General features: G+C 45.8%; 1 protein-coding gene across 1 annotated transcript; it reads right to left on the bottom strand.

Annotated features, from left to right (window-relative positions):
* Positions 1–3,624: 3,624 nt before the first annotated feature.
* ESX1 (ESX homeobox 1) lies at positions 3,625–12,929 on the bottom strand. The gene is made up of 5 exons (XM_056359992.1): positions 12,830–12,929; positions 12,518–12,746; positions 12,395–12,440; positions 6,340–6,626; positions 3,625–5,029 (listed from the first exon to the last, which is right to left on the bottom strand). Exons 1-5 carry the CDS (start codon positions 12,927–12,929, stop codon positions 4,804–4,806), a joined length of 888 nt encoding a protein of 295 aa, XP_056215967.1. The 3' UTR covers positions 3,625–4,803.
* Between the last annotated feature and the right edge of the window lie 1,883 nt (positions 12,930–14,812).

The following is a 14,812-nucleotide window of genomic DNA, read 5'->3' as shown; positions in this document are numbered from 1 at the left end:
GAAAACATCTGAAGTTTAGGCATGTTTCTCCTTTATCCTCCTTTTCCTTTGATTTCAGGCAACTTTTGCAGGATGGATAAGTGGAGCAAAGTTACCTGGCTGCAGGACAGAAGAATTTTTATGGAGACATTCTTATTTACCTGGTTTAGATTAAAGTCAGCAGATCTTTATTTCCATGTGGCAGTACATTTGGATTTATTGTTCAGAAGAAGGAAAAAAAAAAAAAAGTAACATCCCAGCCAATGATTGGCAAACTTGGAGTGAGGACCCCATTGCAAGCTGGTGGTTTACATCTCATATAACTTGAAATAAAGGAGTCACTCACACATTCATAATCAATACAATTACTTCTACTTTACATGAATTAAGTAATTTGTATGGCATTACTGTTTGTATCCCCATTCAGAGCACTTCTTCAGTATTTCAGCCCCACTGATGGCAAAGGCAGGTGCATGCCAGTTACCCACAAAACCAAGGCAAAGCTCTATGGGGAAACTCTTTTATGTCCATCTAGATTTGAATTTGTAGTCCCTTTCCAATTACTGTGCTAATTGTTTAAGAGATTGCTAGACTAAAAAAGTTTTTAATCACTAATCTGTTTTTGAAAGGAACTTATGGGCTCAAAACCTGAACTACATACTTCTTAAATTAATTTTCTTCATGAATACTTCTTTCTCAATACAGATTTGTGAGTCAGAACACCCTACTGTGCTTGTTTCTTTGTCTTTTCTTCAAACACCTGGCCTATTATTCTCCTTTTTTTCCCCCTCAACAAAATGGCTCTTTCTTTGTAGGCAAGGTTCTGATGATCTGATGTCACTGGAAACACGGACATTTACCCTACATCCTACGTTAGCAGAACTGAACTTGGGGCAGAGAACAAACCCAACAAACTTGACAATTTAGCCAAGTGTGAGCACTCCAACAGAAATATTAGTGAAGGCTGCTTGCAGAGATGCCAATCTGCTGCCGAATCTTCCAACAAAACCCCTCATAAATTGTGACATGAAAGGTAATATCAAGAGGGTTCAGTTGGAGATTGAGGTTTTTTTTCATGGTGGGCTAGTGCTGTGGAAACCGAACGGGGGTGATGGCGTACTCCAATCTTCTGTGCTGCTCTGAAAATCCTCCCTGACACTTTTGCTTTCAGGAAAACCAGACAAACCCAATAAAACAACCAGGGCTCCAGGCCTGCTTCAGCTGAAACCTGTGCCAGGAAACCATCCTGATGTCGCCCACAGAAATAGGCTGCAACCCTTCTTTACTCGGAAGAGAAGCACAGGGTCAAATCCTGCTGTCTTAATCCACATCAGTGCGGGCTTTGCCTCAATTAGAACTAAGAATTTAGTGCGTGAGGTGAGATAAAGCATTGGGAAATAATTGCAACGTTCAGTGTAAGAAACTCTCCGTAAAATGGCTAGCCTGTTGAGAATGTGGGATGCTGCCCTGCTCACTGCCCTGAGGAAAGCCAGGAAAGCAAATGTCACTGCTTGGTTCGTGGTAGGTGTTGACCCATGTGTAGCTGTGAAACTAGGCTGCGGGTTTTTCGGTTAAATGCTCCCCAACAGTTTTTCAAACGTAATTTTAATACTATGTCCATAATAGCTTGTAATTAAGCCTCTTTATTAAAATTCAAAATAGACTGACTAAGTAAACCTTCTTCCCTTGGTGTGATGCTTCATTATAAGATAATAATAATTAACATAAAAAGCTCGTTGAGTTTTGGTTAGATGCACTCTGATTCCTAAGCTGATTTCAAGTGTTGTCCTGCATATTTATTTTCGTAGTATCACTAGTTCTCACAGCTGGCTTTTCAATTCACATGAAAGAATGGAAATTTCGTGGCAGGACTCATTAAAGCAGAAAAAATGAAACCAGCTTAAAGAAAACCTCTTTGCATTTCAAACTAAAGCCGGCTGGAACATCAGTAAGCTGCACTGCCTACCTGAACCCATCGGGAAATATGAATGGCTGCAGACAGCCCCTTCTGCCCCGATGGCACTGGAATGGCAGCTCCTATTGAATCGGGAATGTCACAACATAGGCAACGGACTTACCTTTGCTATGCTGTCACGTACCATATAGGACACAGTAGCCTGAAGCCACGGAGCCACACTTAAATATCCACCAAAGCAGGGATGCTCGGTGCGACAACGCCAGGAGGTGCTGAGGGCACAACCCGCGGTGGTGCCCAGCAGGTGCTTGGCTGGGGTTACGGCAGGAGAGGATGCCTCGGAGGAAGGTGCCCTCTTGCAAGGAGAATTAGGAAAGAGCAACACCAAATCAGTCAAGGATTAGGATCTGACCTTGTGGTTCCCAGAGGGTGTGGAAGCGGCTGTGTGTGCTGGGTCATGGCAGCAGCTCCCGGCTCTGGTGGGAGCTGCGGTGTGAATCAGTGAAGTTACTTGGCCCTGCAGTCCCTGAAATTATTTCTGTCCACAGCTACTGGAAAAATGTTGATAGATGAACGTTTTCTCTTGTATAACTGCTGAAATCATGAGGATTTTGGCCCCCCAAGTGCAATCTCTGTGGCCATGTGGGCAGTGATGAAGATTTTGGTGGACACAGGGGTGCCTGCTGTTTCATGCAATGGATTACACCAGCCTGCAGCAGCTGTTTTTCACAGGCTGCTTCTGGTGTTTGTCTAGGAATAATTTGGCAAAAATACCAAAGTTGTTTATTGTGGAGTTCTTTTCTAAATGGCTCGTGGCAATTGCAGGGTAGTTTCTGCCACCTTCAACGAAATGACAGTTTCCTTTCCTGCAGAACCCCCTTGCATTGCAAGACACACTGATGGCAAGGAAAGATGCCACAGAAGCTCGTATAGAGTAGAACGCGAGTTGTGTAATGACAGTTTCCAGGCCATTAACCTACTTAAAAGGTTAATTTGGAACAAACTCGGCACTTGAGTGGATACCGTGTTGTGCTGCCAGTTGGCAGCCTGGGCCATGAGAGTGGATTGCTGGAAGCAAAGAGCTGTTGTGGAAGAAACACAGTCAAACCTTGTGTGAGAGGTCCTGGTTACATCACTTCCCGAGTCTCCTGCTGCTTGACCTACAGTGCAGGGCTAGTGCGACTTGCGCAGAGAGCTTGCTTTTCCGAACAGTAGAATACCACCACCTGCTCCTATCTGTGCTAACAATGAGGTCTGCGAACCCAGAAATACTTCAGTCTTGTGGCAGGTTATGTTTCAAGAGTAATCAAAGTTTTTAGTATTTCAGAGGAAATGGAAAATGGATCTGTCTGATCCAGCAAACTGCCTTCTTGGTCAGGTACCCAAGTACAAGCTCAGAGGAGGCTACAGAAGCAGCAGTTAGGTATCCGGAGCTCTGCGCTCAGACCTCTAGCCCTGCAAACGTCTTAAGGGGAGCCACAGAGCTGCCCTGAGAAACTTCTAAAATATACAACATCTCTTCAGTGTAAACCTAAGTGCTTGAGGAACCAGGCAGCATCAATGGAAGAGTTTCGTGTTGTCCCATCAACCCACAGAAACAGAGCTTGCTTGGACCTACCCTACAGATGTGGGACAGGTAACCCGCATGCACAGGCAGCTGTTGGCCTTTCTTTGTCATTGCTAAGACACAATTAGCACTTGCATAACTCTACCAGTCACACAGTGTCATGTTTGTTTAATCGGTCCTCACAACAGCCCTGTGAGGTAGGCCTGTAAGCTGCAAGAGCAGGATACTAAACCCTCACTTTACACTAAAGCATCAGACCTCTGCATGAGATAAGTTGTTCTCAGTCCCATTTCCTGGATGGGGAAATTCAGCAAAAACTTTAAAATGACCCGTCTGAGGCCAGCCAGGGAGCCCAGGCTTCTGATGAACTGGAGACTCCTAAGGAAGGCCTCTGTTTTCACTCATTCCAACATCAGTCCAAAGAAGAATTGAACATTTCACGTAGAGTTTTCATTTAAATTTTGAATCTATTCAAGGCATGAAATGTCTGGAAATGTACAAGTGAGCTGTTAACTTACTGGTCTGGTAAGATGTGCCTGTAATCATGCTAAAAGTATCCAGCAACCTCGTATTTACAGCTACAAGCTACTTACTGGTATGTATATACATGCACAGATAACTACACACCATTTACTGCACATTGATAACCTACTTTCACGGGATACCGTTTTCATATACGACAGTTAAACTTTTTTAATTATTAAAACATTGCCACCCTGAACATAAAGCAAACATTTTTTTTCCCCCTCTGTTTGAAACAAGGTACTCTTTGTACAAACCTAGTTCTGAACCAAAAGCTTATAATGAAAATAGTCCCCGTCTTATTCCTGCTAAGTCTGTCTAAAATGCGAGATCTCACTAGCACTTGCACTTCAACATGAAGCATGGTCTCAGAGTTAGTAACTGTGTACTGATTCTTACGTCTCAAGTACTGCATGTAAGAGTTCCTCCTGAGAAGGGAGTTGAGAATTGCTTAGAAAACTGGTTATTCCTATAAAGAATTCTGAACCTTTGGAATAGCATCTGGTGAGTTTGGGGATTTCAAAGCTTCAGATTCATGTTAGCCTGAATTATAAAGATGAGCTAGCTCCTGCTTCTATTTCTGTAGTGTCAGAAACGATACAAGCCAATTTACTACCCGATTTCACGTTGTAAGGAAGGAACCCAACTTTTTGCAGGGTTATTTCCCTTTGGTCCGTTGCTGAAGATGGAGGAACTACAGGGGGTGTGTGTGGGGTGTGTGTGTGTTTTCTTTCTTTTTTCAAATGTGTCTCTAACGGGAGCTACTTATTGGAGAAGGCATTCACTTTCCCCTCCGTGGCTGTAGTCTGTGGGAGAGCTCCTAACAAAGTTCTTTGTTAGTGTTTGTAAGACTGGAGATGAGGTTTAATTGAGGGATTTGTGCTGAATGTTCTTTCGCTTTGAGTCTTAGTGCTGCAATGCTTGACGTTTTCCTTTCAACTGCTGCTGGATCAGTGAAGGCAGTAAGAGCAGGGTCTGACGGGGGTCCAGGAGCTTTCATTAGTACTGAAGCTGTTGTCATGAGAGGATTTAAAGCATTGAGAAACCTGTATTTGAAAGAAGTCAATATTATCCAAATTAAGAATTGTTTTGGAGAACAAGTACTTACTGAGTTGTAGCTTCCCCCACCCAAAGTATTAGAAAAAAAATGTGACAAATTTTCCCATTTATTCCAAATGTACATTTTGTTTTCCAGAATGTATTTTAGTTTTATTTTGCAGTATAGTGTTTTGCCCTTAAAAAAACCAACCCTCCCACCCCCCCAAAAAAAACCCCAAACCCCAAACACTTTTAACTGAAATAAATGAGATGGCCAGAATGGCATGCAGGTACCTAGAACAGCAACGATTTGCTTAACTTGCAATGTGAAATCCTTTCTAAACAAACTTTGGAAGCTGTAGATCAGTAAAAAAGACTGTACTGTGAAAGCAATAAACCACCTTATAAAGATTAATTTATGTGGCTGTTTATGCAGCCAATTCATTCTGCCAAGTTTATTCCATATGAAAAGCAGCATTTGTCTGTCTTAATGTGGAACTATGATACTGGCTGTAATTTCAGCAAGAGGAGTGCCATCTTCTTTTTTTTAATATATATATATACATATAATAGGTGTGTAGAGTTATATAAACACACACATTACACACATGCTTTTATTCCCCATCTTATGGAGTGCACTAGAGCAGCAGCAGCATTTTGCTGATAAATTTCAGGTTGCTGAGCAAGAAAGCCCAGACAGCAGGTTCAGCTGAAATGAACTGCTGGAGTTCTAGGTGCCTGACTGCAGAGAATGAACGAGAGGCCAGCCGTGGGCTTGCTCTGTGTGTTGAGAGCACGTCACCTGCCAAGGGAAAAGGACTGGCTTTTAGTAGGACAGGTAAGAATCAGGAAGATCTCTCTCTTTCTCTGTCTCTCTAGAGCTGTACCACTCTTGCATACGTAGCCAGACTCCTGGTCTCCTGAGAAGAAATGTCTAAGACCTTTATTCTGTCAAATCACCTACAAGCTATGTCTGTCTGCATCTTTAAGGCATACAATCTGAGGATAAAGATGGAGCTGGAGCCGCCTGGATTAAGCAGTCTACGTGAAGACTAGAGTTCAGCGAGACCAAAATTTCAGCAAGTATACACAACTGTTCTTCAAAGAGCAACTATATGCTAAGTTTTTACTAGCATGACTTAAAACTAAACCTTGTTATTCCTAATCAAGTGATCCTATACAGGAATTAACTCTGTTTTATTAAGTTTATTTACCTATGGGATCATGTTTGTTGAGAACATGTGAGTATCAAACTAATAAAAATGCAGCATTTTTAAACAGTTTTGAGATTTAGAAAAAAATATAAATAATTCTATACCTTCCAAAGTGTGGATTTAAAATAGGATTTCTGAAGAGAGAAGTCCAGGTAAGGCTGCTGAGGCCAAATGGCCCTAAGGTTGAAGAACTAAAGGCTGGAGACATGGATGGCACAGCCAGTGTCGAGAGAGGCATTGACCTCCACGTGTGATCTAGGAGGGGAGAATGACTCAGTGGAACATCCAAAAATAGACCAAGTGGGTGCGTTAAGGAGATTCCTGGAACAGTCCCCAGAATTTCATTTTTTTCACGTTTCCTCCACTTTGCCCTTCTGTTTTGGAACCAGACCTTCAATAAGAAATTATAAAGGCATTAGCTGAACTTACTCTGCAGTTTGTCTTACCAGCTACTACTGCATGCAGTGACACAAGCGGCAAAACATTTACTGTTAAACCAAACCCCACTTCTTTAATATTAAAGATCCATTCATAAATGCCTTAGTGGGTTTATTAAGAAATAAATCAGTTATAAATATTGTAAACTTGACTACTCCTTAGCTCTGCCCGAATAGTCCTGTAGGTTTTAAAGCCATTGCAATATATAAACCTATCACCCGAGTACTCCATCAGTTATTAAAAATTATCATTCTTCCTTTGACAGGTTATTTACTGAAAATTAATTTTCAACAAAGCCACTCCAGAGGTGGCTATTTCTATACAGATACCTCAGGAAGCAACAGTCGTGACTGTTAGAGTAATGAGGCCAAATGGTATATGCTTTTTATCTCAATAGCTGGACCATACATTTTTATACAGAGGGTTCAAAAGTAAAATGAGATTTTGTTATCTACCATGAACGCAAACAGCATATAGTTACATGAAAGTGATTAACTGACTTGCAGTGAAAGCCAGTACTAAACTAGAAAATCTACTAACACAGCATTAGGACAGGGTATCGAGCTGTTCCCAAAGGGGCTTTAGCTAGTACTGGGTTTGTGTGTATGCTGTTGGGTATAGTGCCTCTTAAGCCTGACTAGTCATTCTTTTAGCCCACTAAACATCTTTTCAAGACTTCAGTCAATCAAATCTACAGATCAGAAAACTGACTCTTTGCACTGTTATTCTTTAGCATTCACTGAGCAGAACCTTTCAGACCCAGGATGATAGCGGGCAGGAGCGAAGAGCATCAGCTCTAAAATAAGAGAGGGAGGACCTAAACCAAGGATATTTAAAAATGGGTGCTGCCGAGGTTGAACACTCAACATCCGAATGCACTCAGCTGCTCAGGTCTTCTAGCCCCCACTGCAGTGGAGGCCATTGAAGGTGGGTTCTGAACTGCATCTGGATTTGGAAGAAAGACATTAGCTGTGGCCCATAATCTGATTCAGCCATCTTGTACGTAACTACTGTTGAAATTTAGTGAGTTGCTTGCAAGCACGTTCTATGTATAATACTTGAATGCACTAATCAGGATTCAGTATTTAGCAGAGAGTGGTAATACAAGGAACAAGAGTCATTGCAAAGGCAGATTTCTGTCCTGCACGGAATTATGACTTTCTGAAATTTACTTCTCATTTAGGACAAAGGGAAACTTCAAATATGAAGGTCTTTTACCACACAACGTAGACAACTTCTCAGTTGGAACCTAGCAAAGCCACTAAAGCAAACAAAAATAATAAAATTAAATTGCAAAAATTCATGTCTTGAAAAAATTACAACATATGCTAAAAACAGTTATTCCTTTGATATTAGTATTTCTGAAATAGTAAAAAGTCTACAAAAATTTGTATTACGACAAAATCTTTGGATGCTAAGGTTTTACGGAGGCATGTTTTTTTTTTTAATGCTTGCTTTTTGTAGCTGCAATTATATTTCAGTCAAAAAATGTTTTCAAAGTTTTAAATTGCTGTTGTGTAACACCTAAAAATCAGGTTTTGGGGGTTCCCCTGCTTCACTGCTTGCTTTGATCTCAGACATGCCATGTAACCATTTCCAGTGATGTGACTTACCTTCAGGCACCTAAATAACATTAAGTGTGGAAGGGAAGCCCTCCACACACAGCAGGGTGCTGATACCCAAACCAGGGGGCTGAGGCGGGCCGCAGCCTTGCTGCCCTGAGTTTGATGTTATTCCTACCTATGTCAGTAACAATTCACTCTGTCAAAGCACTGCTGTGGGGTTCTCGGGAGCCAGCTGAAGAGTTACTGCTCTAGTTCTTTCATTGCACGTATTATCTTCATGCTGGGAAGTTGCCGTCCTCCTGGAGGAGGGATTCGTACCCCTCAGGTCATGTACGTAACACAGAATTGACTGAACAGGCAGTCGCAGAGGGAGGTGCCCTTAGAAGAAAAGTCAGAACATCAAAATTGTGAAGTTGGTACTTCAAATTCTTGAGTGCTCTGACTCATTCTCTGGCCACTTCTCCAGCAACCACAGGCTTTAAATGATCAGATGACTACAAGGGAGTATCTGAACCAGTGTAACACCCGATGGCTATGCCTGCAGGACAGTGAGGGCTCGGCGCTGGCCTGTGTTAGTCCAATACAGGGGTCTGGTAAGAAAAATCAACTTATTTAGATCAGATGACTTCAAATTGCTATTAAGCAGTAATCCCAAATATTTGTAAAAGCATCTTAGCTGAGATCTGACAGGAGAAGACCACCAACTCAAAGGTGTTAAAGTGTTTTCTTATGAAAATAAAATCCAATTAAAAAGGCAGTGAACTTATGCTGCAGATAAAGCCTTTCCTAGAAAGCCTAAAACAAATGCTGCAAAGGTATTAATTTCCCTTACTAAATCTTAGCATTGATCTTCAATCTGTTCTTCATAAGGAAGCCTAACGCAAAACAAGAGGTCTGCTTTTGTGCTTTGTCTGTCCTAAAGTGAATCTATTTGCTCACTCAAGACATGCACTTTCACTACAAAATAACTTTTTTTAACATTGCAGGTGATTTTGGGTTTGCAACCGAACTTATTTAGTCATCTCTCGGATTTTGCGTTTATCAAACTGGAAGGAAATCCCAGCATAGATATCTAGTAATTACCTTTAGAAAAAAGCTGGCTTTCGGTTCCTTACCGGTACAAACTCATCAATGCAAGTGATAAAAGGAGCAAAGGCATGCCTCATACCTTACACTGACATGACAAACAGCTTTCAAAATTTAGTACGTACATTATAGTCATTAACATTCAGATTAGTCATCTTGAACCTTTTGTTAAGCAGTTTTCCTTTGCTTCCAATAAAAGGCTTAACTTGCCTTTACTCTATTTTCAGACACGTTCAAACTGCCAAACTAAACATAACAGAAACTGCTATACCAGTCTTAAGATTTTTATGGTATGACTGTAATATCAGTGGTAAAATACTTCGGAAAAAATGCATTGCTTAATACTCAAAGATGAGTTTTAAACCATCAAGTTTTAATTGTATGCTAAACATCACCCAGAATATTTTTGTAACTACTAGCACCACACGTATTTGAGAAAAGAAATTTAGGTCTTTTGAAAAGAAAAAGGTAAGCATATAAAATTGGATAGCTTTCATGCTGTAATTTTCTTTAAAAATGATTCCTATTTAATTGATGTAATAGCTAACAATGATAAAAAGACACATAGATGTGACTAACTGTAGCTGAACACAGGATCGTAATCGGAAAATATGACAGGGATGCTTAGATCGGTTATATTTGAAAGCTAATGTTTTAACACAGGTGCAGTTTATGGTACTGAAATACCCAAGTAATGTTTCGCTCCTCACATAAAGAAAATAAAATATTCCTTTAACTTTTTCTTATTTTCCTCCCACCCTAAAAATATGAACTATGAGAAGCAGAATGGCAACAATAGATGCAAATGGTATTTGGAGAGCATTCCAACACGGCTTCAGATGATGAAAAGACCTTGCTGACTCTGACTACCCCTTTTCCAAGGGAAGGAGGAATACAAAGATTCTTGCTGCCATCTCCCTTCTTCTATACAAGCAAATAATGGGGGCTGGGTGAGGGGGGATCTCTTTGAAGTGATGAGAATACATTCACGGGCAATTTTTCTTATTATTTGTTCATTTTCAGGTAAGATTCAAAATGCAAGAGTGAGGAACAATGTAGTGGCTGGTACCCATTTTCAGCTGGCTGACAAAGGGTCTCCCCAGAGAAGGAGACCTCAATTTGAAAACACATGGAGGGGAAGAAATGGTCTGATTGCATCTGGTAAGACTAGTTTCCTGGGTTTACATGTGAGTAAATAAAAAGATACCACTTTTAATGTCAGCTGGTTTAGTCAGGTACCATGGGAGAGGTAGGGAAGTCTTAATTTCACACAGGACCATACAGAGGAACTGTGAGAATGGGTATATGAAGCAAGCGTTTGGCAATTAAGATAGCTTGGTAAGTACAGCACATCCCCACCTATATCGTAGCCTCCTCTTCCCTCCAGGCTAAGCTGCCCCCCATCTACCAGAGGACAAGCACACATCCACCGGCAGAGGCTCTATGCACTGGAAGCTCCCCTCAGCAAGCCGTGCTGACTGCGGGCTCATGCCCGCGAGAGTTGTGTTAGGATACGGCAAGGAGTAGGGAGGTGCAAGGAACAGCTCTCCGCTGTTTCTTCCATCCACTGGGCATGCATCAACTCTGCTGTTTCGCTTGTTAACTCCTTTTTGACTCCACCAAACCTAGACAATTCCATTTCTTTCAGATAAAGCATTAGAAGAGCTCCTGTTTGCTGCCTACCATTGCGCCGCTCCTTCCCCGGTCCAAATGGCCTACAGAGCAAGTACTCCATGAAGTGAGTGTGACGGTAACAGGTAAGTTAACAGCTTTTCACCCATGTCCTTCCCGCTGGCAGATGCCATGTGCCATTGTCAGGTATCGGGGGTATTTCACTAACCAGAGGTTTTAGTGATTAGTGATGGTAAGGAGAGGGGAGGACACCTGATTTCCTCAAGTCCACCAGAATCCATCTGGGTATTCTCCGATGAGCCAGCTATGAAGCACCATTCATACTTCTAAGGCCTTTCTCTGAACATGGTGTGCATTACAAGAAGAAAGCTAAAAAGCTCAGGAGCTTTACAGACATTAGCTAGCGCGAACCATCGCAGATCCAGCGACTGAAATATGACAAGAAACAAGGATCTGGCATCAACAGTAACAGAGCGACACAGGAGGAAGCAGGGCTGTCACACCGAGCAGCCGCAGCTCTGTCTTTCACAAGTGTGCACACACCCAGAGTAGTTCTGCCAGTATCTGATACACAGCGCAAGCCAAATTTAGTACAATTGTCATTTCCAGCTTAAAAATACTTTGAAAGCCTCCACACCTTTTGAAACAACTTTTTTTCTTTTAAAGCTAATGTTTCTGTACAAAAAGGGAGTTCTAGCTTACACAAGGGATGAACCTAAAGGAACTGCTTCTTAAAAGGTATGAGTTAAGAGTCATTAGTCATCATAAGTTAAATAGGAGAGTTTAGAATCAGGAGAAGGTGCCGGGGTCATTTGTCGTTTAAGAAAACTGTGGGCTACGAGGTGGTCAGCGTCTGCTCTGTGGGCTGAAGCTCTGCGGGCGCTGCTGCCATCGCAGCCCGGCAAGGCCACGGGACGGCTCCTCCCGGGCAGTGCCTGGTGGCTGCGCCGGTCCCGGCCCCTTGGAGGTGTGACTGTTTTATCGAGCTAAGTTAGAGCAAGGAAAGGGTGCAAGCTACCCTGAAGCCTGGGTAAATAACTTGGGAAGCCCCACAGAACCCCTCATTTGCCTTAAACCAACTGATTTTTTTTTTTTTTTAATACTGGTTTTAGAGCCTCAAATCCCAGGGGACAGTACCTGCCTGTAGACCCACGGAGCCCGCAGCAAACGCGTGTGCGGTGCCGCCTGGGACCGTCCCTAAGCCGCCGACTGCTTTCCTGTCACTGAGGTAACTTCCCCGCTCCTCCGTCCTTCGCAGCCGTCGGGAACGGACGCCGCCCCCTCCCCGGGGTGCCCCCTCCGCTCCCCGCTCGGCCGAGGGAGCGCGGCCGGAGCCCTGTGCCGGGGGGCTCCTAATCCCGGCCCCGGAGGGGGGTCGGGGGTCGGTCCCAGGCACCGGCGGCTCCCGGGAGGCGGCAGCCCCGCGCCCGGCACTCACCTGCACACGGGCCTCCGTCAGGTCCAGGCGCACGGCCAGCTCCTCCCTGCGGGGCAGCACAGCGTTAGGCGCCGCTAACGGCCCGGCCCGGCCCCCGCCCGCCCCGCCGCCGCCGGCCGCTACCTGGTGAACACGTCGGGGTAGTGCGACTTGCGGAAGGCCCGCTCCAGCTCCTCCAGCTGGAAGGTGCTGAACGTGGTGCGGTACCGCCGCTGCTTCCTCTTCACCGGGCCCGGCGCTTCCTCGCCCGCCGCCGCCTCGCCGGGCGGCCGCCCCCCCCGCCCCGTCGCCACCGGCTCCTCCGCGGGGCCCCGCGCTCGGCCGGGCCGCGGCGGCGCCGCGCGCTCCTCGCCTGAGGAGAGAGAAGCGGGGAGTTACCGGGGGGTGGGTAGGGGCGGGGAGCCCCCGCCGCCCCACCGCCGCGCCGCCCCTCACCGTGCCGCCCCGCCGCGGGGCCCCGGCCCAGGATGCTGTCGATGAAGTAGGAGGTGAGGAGGTGCAGCGCCGGCGGGGCGGCGGGGGTCGCGCTCTGCATGGCGGCGGGCAGCGCCCCCGCGCCGCGCCGGGTTTTATGGGCGCGGGCAGCGCCCGGCTCCGCGCCCCGGCATTAGCATTTCATTAGCGCGCTGGCGTCAAGGCCGGGGGTGGGACGCGCCGGGGCCGGGCCCGCCGCTGCCTCCCCCCGGGCGGGCGGAGGGGCGGCCGTCGGTGCTGCCCCCGCGGGCCCTGCCCCCGCCGGGCCCTGCCCCCGGGCCGCAGCCGGCCGGGCGGGCACGTTGTCCGGGCTCCGTCGGGGGCGCGGGGCCGTGGCGGCTGCGCTGCCGTCGTGCCGGTGCCCGCCGCGCTGCCGGAGGGTCTCGCCCGGCCCGTCGGGGGCTGCGGGGGGGTCGGGGCTGGCGTTGCCCCCCGCGCCGCTGCGGGGGAGGGGGCGGCCAGGCGGGACAGCGCCCGCCCGAGCCCGACGGCGTGCGGGGGGAGCTGGCTCGTGCAGGAGAAGGGCCGTGGGCTCCCTGTTGCTCCTGCTGAACTTGAACTCGTTGAATTCAGCGTTTGAAGCAGACGGTGCGACGTGCCGGGTGCCGCAAGCACCGCGGTACGCACAGACCCATGCGAGACGGAGCCTTTGTGCCTGGAGACCTTTCATTCCGCTCCTGCTAGAATTCTGTTGTCGGGGCTGTTACGGCAACGATTCCTCACCGGGGGGGTCTGGAAACTTACTTCCTACACAGAGAGACCTCCAGCAGTTCTGTGATCTGGCTGTGGTGCCCTGCTAGCAACTGACATAAATTAGATGTCAAAATGACTTGATCCTGACGTCTAGATTTTGGGGGATGAGAATGAAACGCTGGTTTCTAGAGAGCCTTACAGAGAGTGCAGCAGAAAAGGGCTTAAAAAACCCCAATCCCAACAGCTAAAGCCAGACAAATTTAGATTAGCAATGACACACAGATATAAAAATCTGTGTGTTTATAACTAACCTTTCAAACAACATAGCTGGTGAAGTTCTGGGTTCTCCGTCCGTCTTTGCATCCAGGCTGGATGGTTTACATATTAGCTGAAGACGTAAAGGCTGTTGAGGCAGAGATGCTGCCCAAATCTGTGACCTGTCTTACACCAAATGTCTGGCTGAATGATATTTTGCTTCCTTCTGGCATTGTAGTCCACAAAGAAAAGATTTTTTTTTCTTTTGTCCTCCTCTTATCTCTCTGGGGCTGTGTGAATGCTTTAATGCTTCTATCTTTGGTTCCTGGCAGACCTCCTTGCTGTCTCGCTGCCCTGCTGCAAAGCTCTTCAGTGAGTCAGTCTTCAACTTTCCTCCTTTCACTACAAAAACTGTTTGGCCTGAAGCAATACCTTCACGAATCCATTCCTGCAGCACCTTCCATGAGAAGCTTTGGGAAAGCAGTTACGGATGCTAAGTTCTGAAAAAGTAGGCTGCCTTTGTGAGGGACGACTATACAAGGGTAACGTTTATTGAAAGGGGTTTTTCACTTAGTGTTTTCTTGCCCTTTCCCAGATTTTTGTCCTGTTCAGATCCTGACCCTCAGCTTCAAACCTCAGGCTGCCGTTTCTCTTTTTGGCTTTATAAGGTCCTCCTTCTGTTTGTAGAAGCATGTTGTCAGAGGAGAACTAAGGTCACAGGGCCATGTAATAGTGGTAAATGCTGATGGGAGCTCAGGAAGGCAGAGAGACATCCCATAACTGAACTCCTGCATCCCTAAGCATGGCTGTAGTTTTCAGCTGGGGCCATTTCGGAGCAGTGGGGTTTGGATGTCATCTTCCCTTTTCAGGATGTGTGTGGAAAAGACAAGGTCCAGCTGTAGCTTTTTGGAGGGGCAGGGGGCTGGGCATGTGCACCCCTTAAACTCAGAATGGACAGAGAAAACCTGTAGTTGTCTCCATCTGCCAGCAGTTTAC

Source organism: Falco biarmicus, chromosome 14 (genome assembly GCF_023638135.1).
Source record: "Falco biarmicus isolate bFalBia1 chromosome 14, bFalBia1.pri, whole genome shotgun sequence".
NCBI lineage: Eukaryota > Metazoa > Chordata > Aves > Falconiformes > Falconidae > Falco > Falco biarmicus.
The sequence above is the reverse complement of the archived record's forward strand: the minus strand, read 5'-3'. Positions and strand labels throughout refer to the sequence as shown.